Source organism: Mustelus asterias, chromosome 3 (genome assembly GCF_964213995.1).
Source record: "Mustelus asterias chromosome 3, sMusAst1.hap1.1, whole genome shotgun sequence".
Classification (NCBI taxonomy): domain Eukaryota; kingdom Metazoa; phylum Chordata; class Chondrichthyes; order Carcharhiniformes; family Triakidae; genus Mustelus; species Mustelus asterias.
The window spans coordinates 4,941,094-4,961,069 of NC_135803.1; the positions used below are offsets into that span (position 1 = coordinate 4,941,094).

The window sequence follows — 19,976 nt, forward strand, 5'->3', positions numbered from 1 at the left end:
TCCGAAAGCTTGTGCTACCAAATGAACCTGTTGGACTTTAACCTGGTGTTGTGAGACTTCTTACTGTGGGAGGAAACCAGAGCACCCGGAGGAAACCCACAGACACGGGGAGAACGTGCAAACTCCACACAGACAGAGACCCAAGTCAGGAATCGAACCCAGGTCCCTGGCGCTGTGAAGCAGCAGTGCTAACCACTGTGCTACCGTGTCACCCATTGATTTTTTAAAATATGGAACATTGGAGCTGGTTTTCCATAGGTGGTGAAATTTGATGAGGTATTCAAAATCATTCGCACTTTGGCACTGTAAATAGAGAGGAACTGTTTTCAGTTGGAGCAGGGTAACCAAAGCACAATATATGGGGTCAGGAAACAAAGGTAGTTGGAATATGTTGGTATTTTTATACATTAGAAATAAGGTATAGATTTATGGGAGTTTAACTGAGTGTTTTTGTGTAAGAAAGGATTAAAACTCTTGTTAGATTCATGTTAACAAAGGTGATTGCGTGTATGGGGCCTTTGGCTTCATTTTAAAGTGCGTCTCTATTGTGCCGAGAGAGTTTACAACATTAAAATATTAATAGGCAAAAGAACTAGAGGCAACATGAGAACTTTAAAGCAAGTTGTAAGAAGCAGACTCCGTATTCTTCAAAAGCTAATTGAATGGAGCGGGGGGGGGGGGGGGGAGATACAGCTATAGCGATGAGCGAGATGGGGGCAGGAAGACAGACAGGTCAAATAGCCCTTTCAGAGTTAGCAAAGGAATGGTGGGCTGACTGACTTCCATCTGCAATTTCATTACACAATTCTTAACCATCTTAAACTAACTGCTGGAGGGAAAATCAATGGTGAATCTAATATCCAGCTCCACAGCAATGTAGTTGACTCTTAAACCTGAGGGTGGTGAATGTGTGGAATTCACTACCACAGAATGTAGTTGAAGCCAAAACGTTGTGATTTCAAGAAATTAGATATAGCTCTTGGGGCTAAAAGGATATGGGAGGAAAGGGGGGGAAGGGGAAGGGGGAAGGGGGGGGGGGAGGGGGAGTGGTGATCAGGATATTGAATTCGATGATCAAGATGAATGGCAGAGCAGGTTCAAAGGGCTGAATGGCCAGAATGCATATTTTTAGCAGAACCGATTTACAACAGTTGCAAGCAAGGAATTGTACCCAATTTTCTCCTCCCTTCCCCGAGAGACCAGGTACATATTGCTACCTCAGATGACCAGGTACATATTGCTACCTCAGATGACCAACAAAATGGAGCACAGACTGGGCTTTGCTCTTTGTTGAAACTCTACGTAGCATGGTTAATGGCTGGGTATGCCACCCAGACAGAAATGAATTGGAGAAATAAAAACAACTTACTAATCAGGAGAGCAGATTTATCTGAACATGTTTTAATTGAAGTTTACAGGTTTTGTGCAAAACTCATATTTGCATTAGCATCATTCCTTTGTAAATGGTGCTACAGGCATTCAGATTAAACAGCTTTTAATACAGTTTTCTCTCTTTGAGCCCTTATTAGTTGTTAAAAACAAAAAATATCCAGGATAAAATAAAAGCCTGACCTACCTGCTGCTTACATTACACAGGTAAGGATGCCAATACCCAGTTCAAAGGAGACTTCAATACAACATCAAATAGCTAAGAACCTTGAAGGAATACACTTTCACTGTGAAGGAAATACTCTATTTGTAGATGTCTGTTGCCTGGTTATATTTGCGTGTCTGTATTATGGATAAGCTTGATTTGTAAAGTGAAATGAGCTTTAATTGCATTGCAAAACCTCGTAATAGGTTCATCATATGTATAGGTACAGACAGTCCCAAAAAAAATAGTGTCTGGTGGAACACTAGCTTAAAATAACTTGGATAACTGCATTTCAACTGTTTGAATTATACACGCTGATTTAAGTCTTTTGAAATCAAATTAAGATCTTTTGTGCATCTATTTCCAGCTCAATGCACCCATTAGGTGGAAAATGGCTCCAATCATGCTTACTGGAGCACTATCTACTGTATTTCTATAAGCTCCAAACAGCAAGGATCCATGCGGATGCCAGAAAAGGAGAGGACCTCTGTTTGGGACTGAATTAAAACATTTCTATTTACGCCTCCCACCACACCAGAGAAGCTGAGATTACAAGGCTGGGAGAAGGGGGGGGGGGGTTGAATAATTTAGGAGGTGCTCAAATTAACGAGGAGTTGGGAGAGAGCAAGCAAAGAGAAACTTTCCAAGAGCATCAGTAACCAGAGGACACAGATAGTCAAAAGGAACTTAAAAAAAGTTGGTAAAACACTTGAAAAGGGAAAAGCATGCACTGTGCTGAGCAAAGAGCAAGGGATTTGGATGAAGTGGTAGCTCTATCAGTGAGCCAGCACAGATGACCTGCTTCGATACTGTACTATTCTATGTTCAGGTTTCCTCACACCATCCCCTGAATAATTCAGCCCATTTAGCATCAGCATCTTGATGTTGGAAGCTGAAACTCACTGAGAATGGAGTAGAGATCCTTTCCACTCCTTCCTTATCAGCCTTAACTTGCTCCACAAGGAACTTTCACTCACATAAATGTGAGTCAAACGTGAACCTAGATCCCCAGGAGGGAAAGGACCAAATTTGCTACCTGGTTAACGTTTGTGAAAACAAATGTCCTCTAAAATTTCAAACAGCCCACCGTAAAGCAGTGGAACTACAGCCAAAGAAGCCAGTTCTGCACCAATAGGAAGTGACATTCAAAAAGTTGCATAAACCCTGGACAACAGCTTTAATTCTAAAGCAAAGACAATGCAAACCATTGCCTATTATTTTATGCACATGGATACACACCAACCCACTGAGTATTCATGTTATGATATTTGAAGTGGAACACCTCGCAACCAAATGCTCAGACACAAAGCACACATTTTCATTTTTTCAGGAAACTCATGAAGCAGGCAGCATAAACGATAGTAACTAAAGAGCTACAAGCAGCCAGGACAGATGGAACCCAGCAGCACCTCTAACAACAGAGATAGGGCAGGGGCGGGGGGTTGCACTGCAGATTACACCGCAAAAACAAGGCTCTTGGAAACTTCTATATAATGCATTCTGCACCAAGTTAAAATATAACACGAGCATTTCTTTTCCTTTAAAGCTACACTACTCTTATGGTTTGAACTTGATGGTCTGATCCAGTTTGGTGTGGGAGGGAGAATGGTGAGTATTACAGTTACAGGCAAGTAATGAAAAGCCTTCCTCTATCATCACCATGACCCTCATTATTAATAAAATCACTGCAGCAGTGGCAACAATTCATCACATGCCTGACAAATCCAACACCAAATACACCTCGGAAAGACAAGTACCAGGAAATGCCTCCCTCATTTTAATCCCTTTGCATGAATAATACAATAAAAGTAAGAAGTGAATATTATAATCCTCAGTCTGATAACAAAGGCCTCAGGTGAAATTTTGCAGCTTAACACGCCCAGTACATAGATTCACATCGGCCATCTTTATGAATGCAACATTTGGAAAATGCACTCCATCTACAAGTGCAGACATTGTATTAGCAGACCATTACAACTCGAGAAGCCAACAATTGTTTCTAAAGTTGACCAGAGTATAACAGAGGTAATACAGTTAGTTTAGGTACACGGAAGATGCAATGAGGATGGGCATCAAGCTAAACACTGGGCAGGAAGCTTTTAGAATTCACTCTATAGGCCAGTTCTATTAACAAAACAGGACCAATGGCGGCAAACGTCACATCACCATACTTTTATTTGGGAGCACCAACACCCATGATTTAGTACAAGGCCAATCAGCCCACAACGACGACTGGCCAGCTGATTAGGCAGTAAGGTCAGGTCTGGTCTGGTGCCATCTGGAAAAAAATTCTAAGAAAATGAGGTCATGGTGTGAAAGCCATTACTTTGGCGATAATTAACCTAATTACAATCCAAGGTTTTGGCCCAAGCAGTCAGGTGTCTTGATTCCCATTTATTGTTTGTTCATTGGCTTGATGGCAATGGCTGCCTCTTCGTTCATTGCGTACAGAACTGTGATCTAGAAAGATAGGAAAAACAAACCATCAGCAAAACAATTCATAGACTAGGATCAGGTTTCATAGAACATTACAAATAGGAATAGACCATTCCAATATTTGTTGATCTTCACCCTCACTGCACAATATGAATTCAGAGGGATAATTGGAGACAGTACTAGCCTCCTTTAACTACAACATTCGTTTCTTACAAAGATTCACAATGAGGTTTGAGACCTTCACTGTGCAACCTTAAATTGTGATGTGGAGATGGATGTTGTGTCTCTATGCACTGTTTGAGAGCACATTTCCACTCCATCTGACGAAGGAGCAGCGCTCTGAAAGCTTATGGTATTTGCTACCAAATAAACCTGTTGGACTTTAACCTGGTGTTGTGAGACTTCTTACTGTGTTCAACCTTAAATTCCCAGGGTTAAACACAGCTTTCAGAATAAATGGTCTCATTCAGGAGACGCATTATGCATTGCCAGTGTATTCAAGGTCTTGCTTTAGGAATACACCATAACAAGCAGGAAGCATCCAAGTACATAGGATATGAAAAGTTAACACAGGGAGAATAAAAAGTACCTTGCTGACAAAACTCGAGTTCCATGCTCGGCTGTGACCAAATAAATCAAATGCAACTCCGATTAAGATAAGGAGCAGGATTTCCCAGCTGCCCCTCCTTACGTAACTGTAGCAGAATTTGTCAATCCAGCCAATAAGCACAATTAAATCCTCACTTTAAGTCACCCCACTTAATGTCATTGTGCTTTTAAGTCATTTATTCTTTAGAGCCTGTTTTTTCAATCTGTGTCACCATTTGTGGTTCAATGTCACCTGCACTCGGGGCCATTTGTCGGTGTTCTGATGCCAAAGCTGTCACCACCAGAGGCCCAGGCTGCCGGGTGAGAGGGAAGCCCAAGAAAAATTCTAAAGGGAGGAGCCATCATCCACAATTAAAAGTATTCAGGCCAGTTAGCTCGACATCTGTCTTGGAGAAGGTATAGCTGGGAAGTTCAAAAAACAAGCTAATTGGGAAGAGTCAGCATGGTTTTATGAAAGGGAAATTGGGTTTAACCAATTTACTAGAGCTCATTGAAGGAGAAACATGCCATGAATAGTGGGGGGCCTGTAGACGCACTGTACTTGGATTTGCAGAAAGCATTTTAAAAGGTGCCAAATAAAAGGTTAAAAAGTAAAAGTTCACGGTGTAGGGGGCAACATTAGGCTGGCAGGTCGAATAGGATGAAAGAATATAATATTAAGGGTAAGACGCTTGGCAGTGTGGAAGATCAGAAGGATCTTGGGGTCCGGGTTCATAGGACACTCAAAGCAGCATCGCAGCTAGAGGCTGTGGTTAAGAAGGCGTATGGAATACTGACCTTCAATAGAGGAATTGAGTTTAGAAATCGGGAGATAATGCTGCAGCTGTATAGGACCCTGGTCAGACCCCACCTGATGTACTGTGCCCAGTTCTGGTCGCCTCATTACAGAAAGGATGTGGAAGCCATAGAAAGGGTGCAGAGGAGATTTACAAGGATGTTGCCTGGATTAGGTGGCATGCCTTATGAGGATAGGTTGAGAGAGCTAGGTCTTTTCTCTTTGGGTAGGCAAAGGATGAGAGGTGACCTCAGAGGTGTATAAGATGTTATGGGGTATTGATAGAGTGGATTCTCAGAGGCTTTTACCCAGGGCTGAAATGGTTGCCACAAGAGGTCACAGGTTTAGGGTGCTGGGGAGTAGGTACAGAGGAGATGTTAGGGGTAAGTTTTTCACTCAGAGAGTGGTGGGTGCATGGAATCGGCTGCCGGTAGTGGTGGTGGAGGCGGATTCGATAGGGTATTTTAAGAGACTTTTGGATAAGTTCATGGAAGTTAGTAAGATAGAGGGTTATAGGTAAGCCTAGTCGGTAGGGACATGTTCGGCGCAACTTGTGGGCCGAAGGGCCTGTTTGTGCTGTAACTTTTCTATGTTCTATGGATTGAAGATTGGCTGGCAGAAACAAGAGTATGCATAAATGGGTCTGCTTGGCATAATGAGATGAGGAGTCCCGCAGAGCTATGTAAAGGGTCCGCAGCTTCTTACAATTTACATCAATGACTTATGAGGGGAGTGAAGGCACGGTAGCTAAATTTGCAAACGTTACAAAGATAGATAGAAAAATATATTGTGAAGACGACATGTGTTGAATGAGCAGCCAAATATCTGGAAGATGGAGTATGTGGGAAAGTATAAAGTTGTTCACTTTGGCAGGAAGGATAAAAAAGCAGAGTATTACTTACAATGGAGAAAGATTGCAGAATGCTGAGGTGCAGAGGGATTTAGGTTTTTTGTGCACAAGTCACAAAAGTTAATACGCAGGTGCAGAATTAAGACAACTAATGGAATGCTACTTTTTATTATGATAGGAATTGAACATAAAAGGATGTTACGCTTCAGTTATATAGGACATTGAAAAGATCAGATCTTGAATACTGTGTGCAGTTTTGGTCTCCTTAAAGAAGGATGTAAATACATTGGAGGCAGTTCAGAGGTTTACTGGATCGATACCTGGAATTAGTTGGCTGTCTTATGAAGTTAAGTTGGAAATACTTTCCAACTTTTCCCCCCCATGGAGTTTAGAAGAATGAGAGGTGCCTTGATAGTATTGCCAAGGTGGATGTGGAATGGTTTCCTCTTCTGGGTGAGCCCAGAACTTTGGCGGGGGGGCACGCCGTTTAAAATTAGGGGTCACTCTTATAGAACAGTGGAGAATTTTTTTCCCCCTCAGAGGGTTGTGTGACTTTGCAACTCTGCCTCAGGAGACAGAGGAAGGGAGGTCAGTGAATATTTTTAAGACGGAGGTAGATATATTCTTGCTTGGCAAGGGAATCAAAGGTTATTGGGTTAGATGGAGAACCCGGAACTCAACACAGAGGTCAGCTATAACATCATTGAATGGCAGGGCAGGCTCGAGGGACCAAAAAGTCTACATTTGCTCCTTATTTGTATGGTTTACTGTTGAAGATGGAGATGAGAGTTATTGTCTCAAAAGATTGTTAGTGTGTGAAATTCTTTTGCCGAGAAAGCAGTGGACCATGCCCAGCCACTGCAGACTTTCAGGGAGGGGTCCAGGCTCAGGGGAGCAAGAGGGACAGCCAGAGAGTGAGAGACAGATAAGGGAGGGTGGGAGAGACGAGGGACAGAGGGGAAGAGAGAGAGAGAGAAGATAGTAGTTGAGCAGCTCACGCCATTGGTTCACTCCACATGAGCAATACCAACTGTAGCATGATCCTTTGCCTTGTAATGATAGCCAATGTGATTGCATGCTGGGACTTTAGTACAATGACACATCATACAAGAATAGACTCAACGATCTATCTATTGCAGTTTGGGGCCACACCTAAGAAAAGATGGCATCTGCACAACAGTCAATGCAAGTGAACCATTTCCCCTCTGTACATCCCATGGTTCATCAGCCCCTTTCCCCTCACCAATTTTGCACTTCTAAGTATCGATTCATTGCTAATCAAGCATCCACAGGCCAGCACTTCGCCAGGTGGCCATTTTCTCAGAAGCAAGTTTGGACACGAAGCATTGACAAGGAGTTCTGCTATTCAACAAACACAAGCCAGTCCACTCTCAGAAGGGATTGATAGCAACAAATCAAGAGTAAGAATGCTGGATTTTCTTTTCCACACATCTAAATAATTTTGAGAAGTTGAATTCAAGCTAGAATGTGAAGGAAGCTGGTGACTTGGTGGCTTCTCATTCTGCATTTACTGTTCTTTTGATAAATATCATTCCTGACTTTGTGAAAGACCCAAGGCAGTTTTGTTTTTACTGTCTCAGCTCAGAATTGATCAGACACAAATACACATTCAGGTCTTCTTACCAATAGATCTTCGCCAGCATCATATCTCTGTAATATTTCCTTTCCCAAATCACTTTCTGCTAACTTCAGATCCTCACGAATTTCACCATTATCTGTCATCAGAGAGAGGTAGCCATCTGTAATTCCAATCAACTGGAGAAAAGAAAATTCAGTTTTAATGCAAAGCTGCTATAGAACATGTGCTGCAAGGCTTTTAACTGACCATTAATAATTGTACAGCACAGACCTTTACTCAATTCCACCCCTGCACAAAGGCATTGACAGAATACTGGGAGTAGAGGGGCCACCCCTAAAACAGCTGGCACTCACATCATGAGTCTCAATAACACACGTTTGTAGATTGGTTTCCTGCTGGAAACCTCTTGCTGTCTGAGCAATCATTAGCCCTCTGTCAAAAATCTAACTGTAATCCTCTCTGATATATTGTACATGTGCTATTGCCTTTATCAGGTTAACTGCACACTGCTCCCAGTATCTGAAGATCTACAGTAACCAGATCTTGCGATCTCTCTTGCAATTCATTTCACTCTCCTCTTGTTAAGAATAGCCTCTACCTCAACTACCAACATTTCATTCTCTAACAATTCCACAGAGGAATCTTGCCAAACCTCTCCTCAGAGGATTTCATATCAGAAGCTATCCAAGAAGGAAAACCTGGAAAACACGCATCATTTTATACATTATAATCTCCTTTTAGCCTTCTCTGTCCCAACATAAATCCCAGAATTCCACATGCCTCAGCTATTATTGCATTTGACACTTCTGTCAGTCCTTATATACATTGGAGAGAGACATGGCTCTGTATACCTCTACCGTTAGATGGACTTTCAGAAGCTCCAGATCTCTACAACTATGCACTCACACGGATACACCAAGGAAAAATTGATTTGTTGTAACTATCTGGGGGTAAACTACTGGAGACGTGCTCGTTAGCTTCTCATCCCTGCATCAGCGAGTGAATGTGCATGAAATCTGACATGCTTTCTATAACCAAGCACCCAAAATCACACATCCTGATCTAGTCAGTATCATAAACACATTGCTTTTGTATTCTGGTCCCTGAATCCTAATACTATTGGCCTTTACGAACTAATTTATGTATTTTCAGCCAAGGTCTCTGCTCCTTTAATCCTTTAGATGTTTCAGTGCACATTCATTATTAATTTTCCCCTCAAACTGAAATGCCTTATAAATGCCCATATAAACCTCACACAGCATCCATCTGCTCGTTCCATGGTCCTTTCAGTCACCCCCCTCCTCCCTCTTTCACTGGAAAGTTACAATGTCATACAATGTTATACAATGAGTGAATAAATTCTTATCCAAGTTTCAATCTACATTTGTTACCCTACAGCATAGATAAAATAAAACATCCATGCACCCACTTGCAACACAACTCACTGAAGTGTTTGAACAATTTTAACCAGCTCAACTGAGGCCTAGTCCAATTTGTTGTCCCTGCTGCTGAATCTTGAAAACAAGAATGGGCACAGCACTGATTCATCTTAACAGCTAAAATTCAAACATCACAATGCACTCACTCCCATCCCACCCCCAAAACAAATCCAGCCTTCCTCGGGATTTGAGGTCTGTAATGGGTGGAATGTTTCTCTGTATTTTCACAACTGAATAATTACTTCCCTGCAATTGCCAACTCTGCAGCAACTTAATCTGCCACTGTGGCAGATTACAATTTGGGTCACCACTTCACCAGATCGTCTGACTTGGTTTGGCCTGGCCAGTTGAAATCATCAGCTAAGAATTACACACGCAAGAAACAGTCAGAAGTTACTCTAACTGGATACATTTGAAATAAGAGAATGCAATTGCAATCTCCCACAAAACCGGAAAAATACCACAGTCTAAATCACTCCAGTGCAGTAATCCCAGCCACTGTACACAGAAACAGGTTTCATGTAGTCATCATTAGACTTGAAATTGCAGATTTTTTTCCTAGAATTTAAATTTCACTGTCTGCCATGGTGGGATTCGAACCCTGGTCTCTGGAGGATTACCCTTGGTCTCTGGATTACTTACTCAGTGACAAGAACGCTACATCACTGCCTTCCTTCATTCTATCCAAATGATACAACATCTTCCAAGAAGAGCGGTCCACAGGATGCTGTCTGGTCATACTAAACCATGTTTAGTTGTTCTTGCGCTTTTTAAAAATTAATTTGTGGGAAATGGGCGTTGCTGACTGGCCAGTATCTATTGTCCATCCCTGGTTGCCCTCGAGAAGATGGTGGTGAGCTGCCTTCTTGAATCATTGCAGTTCACAATTGACCCACAGTGTCGTTAGGGAGGGAATTCCAGCGACTGCAAAGGAACGGCGATATATTTCCAAGTCAGGGTGGTGAGTGGCTTGGTGGGGAACTTGCAGGTGGTGGTGTTCCCATGTATCTGCTACTCTTGTCTTGGAAGTGGTCGTGAGTTCGGAGTCCAAAGATGTGCGGGTCAGGTTGATTGGCCATGCTAAAATTGCCCTTAGTGTCCTGAGATGGATAGGTTAGAGGGTTTAGGGGGTAAATATGTAGGGATATGGGAGTAGGGCCTGGGTGGGATTGTGGTCGGTGCAGACTCGATGGGCTGAAGGGCGGCACGGTAGCACAGTGGTTAGCACTGCTGCTTCACAGCTCCAGGGTCCCGGGTTAGATTCCCGGCTCGGGTCACTGTCTGTGTGGAGTTTGCACATTCTCCTCGTGTCTGCGTGGGTTTCCTCCGGGTGCTCCGGTTTCCTCCCACAGTCCAAAGATGTGCAGGTTAGGTTGATTGGCCAGGTTAAAAATTGCCCCTTAGAGTCCTGAGATGCATAGGTTAGAGGGATTAGTGGGTAAATATGTGGGGGTAGGGCCTGGGTGGGATTGTGGTCGGTGCAGACTCGATGGGCCGAATGGCCTCCTTCTGCACTGTAGGGTTTCTATGATTCTGTACTGTAGGGTTTCTATGATTTCTATGAAGGTGCTGTCTCAGGATTTTTGGTGAATTGCTGCAGTGCATCTTGTAGATAGTACACACTGCTGCTACTGAGCGTCAGTGGTGGAGGGAGTGGATGTGGTGCCAATCAAGCAGGCTGCTTTGTCCTGGATGGTGTCAATCCTCTTGAGTGTTGTTGGAACTGCACCCATCCAGGCAAGTGGGGAACATTTCATCACACTCCTGACTTGTGCCTTGTAGATGGTGGGCAGGCTTTGGGGAGTCAGGAGATGAGTTACTCACCGCAGTATTCCTAGCCTCTGAACTGCTCTTGTAGCCAGTGTTTGTGTGGCGAGTCCAGTTGAGTTTCTGGTCAATGGTAACCCCATGTTGACAGTGGGAGATTTAGTGATGATAACACCATTGAATGTTAGGGGGCAGTGGTTAGAGTTTCTCTAATAGAATCCTACAGTGCAAGAGGCCGCCATTCGTCCCATCGACTCTGCACCGATCACAATCCCACCTAGGTCTATCCCCATAATCTCATGCTTTTACCCTAGCTAGTCCCCTTGACACTAAGGATCATTTTCACATGGCCAATCCACCTAACACGCACATCTTTAGACTGTGGGAGGAAACCGGAGCAAACCCACGCAGACATGGGGAGAACTCCACACAGACAGTGATCCAAGCCGGGAATCGAACCCGCGACCCTGGCGCCTGTGAGGCAGCAGTGCTAACCACTGTGTCACCATGGTGATGGTCACTGCCTGGCATTTGTATGGTGTGAATGTTACTTGCCACTTGTCAGCTCAAGCCTGGATATTGTCCAGAATTTGTTGCATTTGAACATGGACTACTTCAGTATCCGAGGAGTTGCGAATGGTGCTGAACGTTGTGCAATCATCAGTGAACATCCCCACTTCTGACCTTATGACGGAGGGAAGGTCATTGATGAAGCAACTGAAGACGGTTGGGTCACGACACTACCCTGAGGGACTCCTGCAGAGATGTCCTGGAGCAGAAATGAAGTTCCTCCACAACCATCTTCCTACGTACCAGGTATGATTCCAACCAGTGGAGTGTTTGCCCCAATACCACTGACTCCAATTTCGCTAGGGCTCCTTGATACCACACTCAGTCGAATGCGGCCTTGATGTCAAGGGCTGTCACTCTCACCTCTGGAATTCAGCTCTCTTGTCCATGTTCGAACCAAAGCTGTAATGAGGTCAGGAGCTGAGTGACCCTGGCGAAACCCAAACTGGGCGTCACTGAGCAGGTTATTGCTGAGCAGGTGCTGCTTGATAACGTTGTCGATGACCCCTTCCATCACTTTACTGATGATTTGAATAAACAAAGAAAATTACAGCACAGGAACAGGCCCTACGGCCCTCCAAGGCTCCACCGACCACGCTGCCCGACTGAATTAAAACCCCCTACCCTTCCGGGGACCATATCCCTCTATTCCCATCCTATTCATGTATTTGTCAAGACGCCCCTTAAAAGTCACTATCGTATCTGCTTCCACTACCTCCCCCGGCAGCGAGTTCCAGGCACCCACCACCCTCTGTGTAAAAAATCTGCCTCGTACATCTCCTTTAAACCTTGCCACTCGCACCTTAAGCCTATGCCCCCTAGTAATTGACTCTTCCACCCTGGGAAAAAGCTTCTGACTAGCCACTTTGTCCATGCCTCTCAATCTTGTAGACTTCTATCGGGTCACCCCTCAACCTCCGTCGTTCCACTGAGAACAAACCAAGTTTCTCTAACCTCTCCTCATAGCTAATGCCCTCCATACCAGGCAACATCCTGGTAAATCTTTTCTGTACCCTCTCCAAAGCCTCCACATCCTTCTGGTAGTGTGGTGACCAGAATTGAACACTATATTCCAAGTGCGGCCTAACTAAGGTTCTATAAAGCTGCGACATGACTTGCCAATTTTTAAACTCAATGCCCTGGCCGATGAAGGCAAGCATGCCTTATGCCTTCTTGACTACCTGCTCCACCTGCGTTGTCACTTTCAGTGACCTGTGTACCTGTACACCCAGATCCCTTTGCTTATCAATACTCTTAAGGGTTCTGCCATTTACTGTATATTTGCTATCTGTATTAGACCTTCCGAAATGCATTACCTCACATTTGTCTGGATTAAACTCCATCTGCCATCTCTCCATCCAAGTCTCCAACCGATCTATATCCTGCTGTATCCTCTGATGGTCCTCATCGCTATCTGCAAATCTACCAACCTTTGTGTCGTCCGCAAACTTACTATCGAACCAGTTATATTTTCCTCCAAATCATTTATATATATTGCAAACAGTAAAGGTCCCTGAGGAACGCCACTTGTCACAGCCCTCCATTCAGAAATGCACCCTTCCACTGCTACCCTCTGTCTTCTATGACAGAGACAATTCTATATCCACCTTGCCGGCTCACCTCTGATCCCGTGCAACTTCACTTTCTGCACCAATCTGCCACAGAGTAGACTGAAGGGCTGCAACTGGCCGGGTTGGATTTGTCCTGCTGTGTACACACAGGACAGTCCTCCACATTGTCGAGTAGATGCCAATGTTATAACCGCACTGGAAGAACTCGGCTAGGGGAGCGACAAGTTCTGCAGCACAAGTCTTCAATACTATTGTCGGAATGTAATCAGGGCCCATTGACTTTGCAGTATCCAACCGTTTCTTGATATCACGTAGAGTGAATCGAATTGGCTGGAGACTGGCATCTGAGGTTCTGGGGACCACGGGAGGAGGCTGAGATGCATCATCCACTCAGTACTTCTGGCTAAAGATTGCTGCGAATGCTTCAGCCTTATCTTTTGCACTGATGCGCTGGGCTCCTCCGTCATTGAGGATGGGGATATCTGTGAAGCCTCTTCCTCCAGTGAGTTGTTTAATTGTCCACCACCATTCACGACTGGATGTGGCAGTGCTGCAGAATATGGATTTGATCCGTTAGTTATGAGATCGTTAAGTTCTATCACTTGCTGTTTGGCATGCAAGTGGTCCTGCTTGAGGGTGGCATAGTGGTTTGCACTGCTGCCTCACAGTGCCAGGGACCCAGGTTCAATTCCCAGCTTGGGCGACTGTGTGTGTTGCGTTTGCACATTCACTCCATGTCTGCGTGGGTTTCCTCCCCACTCCTCTGAAAGACGTACTGGTTAGGTGGATTGGCCCTGCTAAATTCTCCCTCAGTGTACCCGAACAGGTGCCGGAATGTGACAACTAGGGGATTTTCACAGTAACTTCATTTCAGTGTTAATGTAAGCTGACTTGTGAAATAAACTTTCACCAGGTTGACAGCTCATTTTTAGGTATGCCTGGTGTTGCTCCTGGTATGCCCTCCTGCACTCTTCATTGAACCAGGGTTGGTCTCTTGGCTTGATAATAATGGTTGAGTGGGGATATGCTGGGCCATGCGGTTAGATTGTGGTTGAGTACAGTTCTGCTGCTGTTGATGGCCCACAGCGCCTCATGGATGTCTAGTCTTGAGTTACTACATCTGTTTGAAGTCTGTCCTATTTAACGCAGTGAGTTCATACCAGAGTGCAGCATCTCCTTCACAATGATTGGCCCAGCTCACCACACACGTGAAAAAAAAATCACATGGGAACTGCTTAAAATCTAATTACCAAATTGTAAATGACTCAATTCCCACCGTTTCTATTTTAATGTAACAAACAAACAGAAAATGTACAGTAGAGGATGCCAGCATTCAGCCCATTGAATTTGTGTTGGATGAAAAAGAGTATCTGAGTTCTTGGTTCATACTCCTGTATGCTACAGAAACTCAAGTATCTTTGTTTTAAATGCAGAGGATCCTGCCCCTATCCCTACCACCCCTCTAGCCAGTGAGTCCCACCATCAGGGTGGAAACATTCTCAACTACCCACTAATTCTTCTTACTTTTACTTTAAATCTGTATCCATGGACCTCATTGCTAAAGGAAATAGGTATTTCCATTCCACGCCATTTAGACACTTCAACTTTATACACCTCAATTAAATCCCCTCAAGTTCCTCTGTTTAAAAAAACAATCGGAGGCAATCCCAACATTCCTCATCGCTAAAATTCTCCATTCCTGGTAATAGCTCAAATGTCCGCTGTGCAATGTAAATATAAACCACCTTCTCTTACAGGTAATAACACAAACAGAGACAATGACCTAATGACATTATCATTGGATATTAATCCTGAAACTCAGCTAATGATCTGGCGACCCGAGTTCAAATCCCGCCACAGCAGTTGGTGGAATTTAAATTCAATAGAAAACATCTGGAATTAAGAATCCACTGATGACTGTGAAACCACTGTCAATTGTTGGAAAAAACCCATCTGGTTCACTAATGTCCTTCAGGGAAGGAAATCTGCCGTCTTTACCTGGTCTGGCCTACATGTGACTCCAGAGCCACAGCAATGTGATTGACTCTCAACTGCCCTCAGACAACGAGGGATGGGAATAAATGCTGGCCAGCCAGCGACATCCCTGTCCCACAAATGAATTTAAAAAATGTTCAAGAGCAAGAACAACTAAACATGGTTCAGTATGACCAGGCAGCATCCTGTGGGCCGCACTTCTTGGAAAATGTTGCGCCATCTGGATAGAATGACAAAAGGCAGTGATGTAGTGTTATTGTCACTGGACAAGTAATCCAGAGACCAGGGTTTGAATCCCACCATGGCAAATGGTGAAATTTGAATTCCAGGGAAAAAATCTGCAATTAAAAGTCTAATGATGACCGCGTGAAACCCATTGTCGATTGTTGTAATCTTCCTGATGTCCTTTTAGGAAAATCTGCTGTCCTTACCAGTCTTGCCTACATGTGACTCCAGACCCACAGCAACGTGGTTGACTCTTAAGTGCCCTCTGAAATGGCCTGCCAAGCCGCTTCAGACAATTACAGATGGGCAACAAATGCTGGCCCAGTCAGCAACACGCACATCACATGAACGAATTTAAAAAGTGCTAATTTTTCAGTTAATCACCTGATATTCATTTCTCTTGACATTGGGGACATCAACGTTGTGGGTGGAGGGGCAGATATCTTCATATTTCTTTGAAGTGAATATATCAAGACCAACCATGTGAACCTGGGAAGAAATACAACGGGAAATATACCATGTAACATTTGATGCTGTACCAATGCTACTCAGCACATTTAACACACTAGAGCCAACAAGCGACGTGTGATTCCAGTCCCACACCAGCCCATTTTATTTATTTCCATACAATTCACACAAAAGCAATGATCACCGAATTTACAATAATTGAGATTCAAATGCACCTTGGGGGGGGGGGGGGGAGAGAGAGAGAGAGAGAGAGAGAGAGAGAGGAGGAGGAGGAGAAGAAGAGAGAGAGAAAAGAGAAACGGACAACATCACAGGCATTTGCTCCAAGGTTGACTATTGAAACAGCTTAGCAAGTTACTCACTGTTTCAAACCATCACCAGCAGTTCAAGGTGATTAATCGACTTCTCAGGGCTACTGGGATGAAGAATAAGTGCAGCCTTGCCTGCAAGGCCCAGATTCAGAACATGATAGATACATCAGTAAAATTGGCCACAAAACCCACTTCAAATGAAGCTGACCATTCAAGTCACGGTTTAATACCTTCAGGTTCCATTTTGCAACTCAGTCACCCCCAAAGTGGCCCCTCAAGAGTTGTTCACTTTATTTTGTCCTGATCATCATGAGAACACCACAAATATTTCAATACTTGTGATCAAACTCAGCCATTTAAACTATTATGCCCAAATTATTCTGTTCAAACCAAGTTATTTTTTCTGGTCTTTGCAGAGAGAGGAGTATTTGAAAAATACAACAAGAACCCCATTCTGACGAGTCAACATGCCCAACCAATGGTCACGCAGGTCAGATCCAATTCCTGAGCTATCCAACTGGCCTCAATTCTTCAGGTAAAAGAAGAAAAACAAAGGCCGTTATCCAGAGATCTTGCACTTCAAATACACATCTCTGAAAGATCAGGCAAAGCAGGGCTGTTCCTCCAATTAAAGATCTTGCCAAGCCACTCATTTACTTTTACACTAAGAGACCATTTGAGTGTGGTAACTTCAAAACTGGACCCGAGCAAAGTGCACCGATTCCCAAAAAGGGCGGGCAAGGTGGAGAGGAAAAATTCAACAAAAAGAACATTAATACATTCAAATTCTAACTAGTGCATAGCTTACAACATTCAGGACATTAATGACGACTACACACCTTGGCATGCCCATGCTTGCCAGTCTTGGATGTCGACATTTCAACAATCTTGCAGGGGCGCCCTTTCAGAATCACAAATCCATTCTTACGCAAAGAGGAGCACTGTGTCGGAAAGGTGGCAGATGCCCCAGCATCTCCAGTGGTGAAATCTAGGTTGTCATCCATGGTCCTTGTGTTTTAGTGGAGACACTATAAAGAGGAAACTTTTTCCATCAGACAAGAAAGGCAAAACAAAAATCCAAGTCGTCTCAAACTGTGTAGCTTTTAACTAAACCCATTAAATCTCGAGAAAAGAAATTCCAGATGGGTTTCTGGAAACTCAAGAGCTCTGTGGCTGTTTCTGGACAAAACAAGCTCCACCAATTTACAAATAAAATTTATGGAACACTGCCTGACTTTTTTCATCCGTCGCCCGATTATCAAGGCTCATTGGCAGTGCCCCTACCAGTCCCACTGTAGTTTAATATCACACTGATCCATTCACTTATCGTGCTTCAACTCAAAGATCTTAACTATCAAAAAATACAGGACAGTGACTTTATAACATCATTTAGCAAAGATAGGGGCCATGAGGCCCACTGACCCTTCGCCCCATTTTAGCAATGACATTTTAACATTCAATACCAGCCGCTCAGAAGAGGGACTGGAAATGTAGACCACCTCAAGTTAATGTACTTGTTTAGAATGGAAGTGTCCCAGGAAGCCAAAAACTGCCCTCTGTACAGCCAGTGGCCATGGCTCGTTAAGACCGGACAATAAACCTACAGAATGGATATACCCCATTCACCACCTCGACAACCCTCCTTTCACACAGGCACAACGGTCACAATACATAGACCCCACATCTCACACAGCATAGCTCCCTTACCCCTTGCTCCACAACGGAGTTATTGTATCCTGTCTGCCCACCACAATGGATAGTTTATTTCCCACCTTCTTCCCCCAGTCACGTTTTGTACCCCTTTCCCACAGTGGACATTTTATTTATCCCCCCACGTCACAGCATGGACAGCTTACCCCCACGGAGTTGATTTACCCCTTCATCCCCACATAATGGACAGTTTATTTACACCTTCCTCCTGCCACAATGGAGTTATTTACCCTACCCCCCCCCCCTTCCCCAATGGGCAGCACAGTGGCTAGCACTGCTGCCTCAGCACCAGGGACCCAGGTTCAATTCCTGGCTTGGGTGACTGTGCAGAGTTGGCAGATTCCCCCCTCGTGACTACATAGGTTTCCTCGGGTGCTGCGGTTTCTCCCACAGTCCAAAGACGTGCTGGTTAGGGTGCATTGACCGTGCTAAATTCTCACTCTGTGTAGCCGAACAGGCGTCGGAGTGTGGGGACAAGGGGATTTTAACAGTAACTTCATTGCAGTGTTAATGCAAGCCTACTTGTGACACTAATAAATAAACTTTAAAACAACAGTTTATTACCCCTTCCCCACAACAATGCAGTTTTCTACTCCCTCATCCGTAGATATTCTATTTATTCCCTCCACTCCGCCCATGGGCAGTTTACTACCCTCCCAACCATCACCACCCCATGGGGTTGATTCATCGCCCCCTGGACACGCTGGATCTAAAGGGCCAGCGCCCTGGACACGCTGGATCTAAAGGGCCAGTCCCCTGGACACGCTGGATCTAAAGGGCCAGTCCCCTGGACACGCTGGATCTAAAGGGCCAGTCCCCTGGACACGCTGGATCTAAAGGGCCAGTCCCCTGGACACGCTGGATCTAAAGGGCCAGCGCCCTGGACACGCTGGATCTAAAGGGCCAGCGCCCTGGACACGCTGGATCTAAAGGGCCAGCGCCCTGGACACGCTGGATCTAAAGGGCCAGCGCCCTGGACACGCTGGATCTAAAGGGCCAGCGCCCTGGACACGCTGGATCTAAAGGGCCAGCGCCCTGGACACGCTGGATCTAAAGGGCCAGTCCCCTGGACACGCTGGATCTAAGGGGCCAGTCCCCTGGACACGCTGGATCTAAGGGGCCAGTCCCCTGGACACGCTGGATCTAAAGGGCCAGCGCCCTGGACACGCTGGATCTAAAGGGCCAGTCCCCTGGACACGCTGGATCTAAGGGGCCAGCGCCCTGGACACGCTGGATCTAAGGGGCCAGTCCCCTGGACACGCTGGATCTAAAGGGCCAGTCCCCTGGACACGCTGGATCTAAGGGGCCAGCGCCCTGGACACGCTGGATCTAAAGGGCCAGTCCCCTGGACACGCTGGATCTAAGGGGCCAGCGCCCTGGACACGCTGGATCTAAAGGGCCAGTCCCCTGGACACGCTGGGGTCTATCAGCCGCCGGGATTATTGTCTCTCACGCGGCCGCGAGCTGCAGTCGGGCCTGAGGCCGGTGATCCGGGCCGCGCTGTGCCGCACTGGGCCCGGGGCCCCCTGAACAAAGGCCGCGCTCTCCGGTTACACCCGCTGCGGCCGCCCTTGCTCGCAGCGAGGAGAGAGGCCCGGAGCCGGCCTCCCACCCCCCGGGCCCGCTCCCCATCCCGAGCCGAGCGCCGCTCCCCCCTCCGGGCCTCTCTCTCCCCGGCCCGCGGTGAAGCCGGCCTCTCTCCCCGGCCCGGCCCGCAGAAAAGCCGGCCTCTCTCCCCGGCTCGGCCCGCGGTGAAGCCGGCCTCTCTCCCCAGCTCGGCCCGCGGTGAAGCCGGCCTCGCTCCCCGGCTCGGCCCGCGGTGAAGCCCGCCTCGCTCCCCAGCCCCGCGCCGCCGCCGCCTCACCCTCCAACCGTCCGGGCACAAGGCTTGGCTGCGCATGCGCGCCTCTCAGCACTGCGCCAGCGCTTAGGGGGGTCTGGCTATTGCTCATTAGCGAGACCCCTTGACACGTGACAGCACGCAGACGGACGCTGCCTGCCCGGCACTGACGTCAGCACGTTGGAAAATCACCCCCTCTGACGGTCAACAGAGGCC

The 19,976-nt window shown here is 45.8% G+C and overlaps 1 protein-coding gene across 1 annotated transcript; it reads right to left on the minus strand.

The window, feature by feature from the left end:
• Positions 1-1,380: 1,380 nt before the first annotated feature.
• On the minus strand, positions 1,381-19,852 carry LOC144486305 (eukaryotic translation initiation factor 5A-1-like). The gene is made up of 5 exons (XM_078204363.1): positions 19,785-19,852; positions 17,050-17,238; positions 15,816-15,920; positions 7,909-8,040; positions 1,381-4,054 (listed from the first exon to the last, which is right to left on the minus strand). Exons 2-5 carry the CDS (start codon positions 17,212-17,214, stop codon positions 3,989-3,991), a joined length of 468 nt encoding a protein of 155 aa, XP_078060489.1. The 5' UTR covers positions 17,215-17,238; positions 19,785-19,852; the 3' UTR covers positions 1,381-3,988.
• Positions 19,853-19,976: the final 124 nt, after the last annotated feature.

Coding starts and splice junctions, on each gene's coding strand:
- LOC144486305 (XM_078204363.1), bottom strand. CDS start 17,214: ATGGATGACAACCTAGATTTCACCACTGGAGATGCTGGGGCATCTGCC. Junction 8,041..15,815: donor TCAAGAGAAATGAATATCAG/GTGATTAACTGA, acceptor TCTTTTCTCCAG/TTGATTGGAATTACAGATGG. Junction 4,055..7,908: donor ATGCTGGCGAAGATCTATTG/GTAAGAAGACCT, acceptor CTATCTTTCTAG/ATCACAGTTCTGTACGCAAT.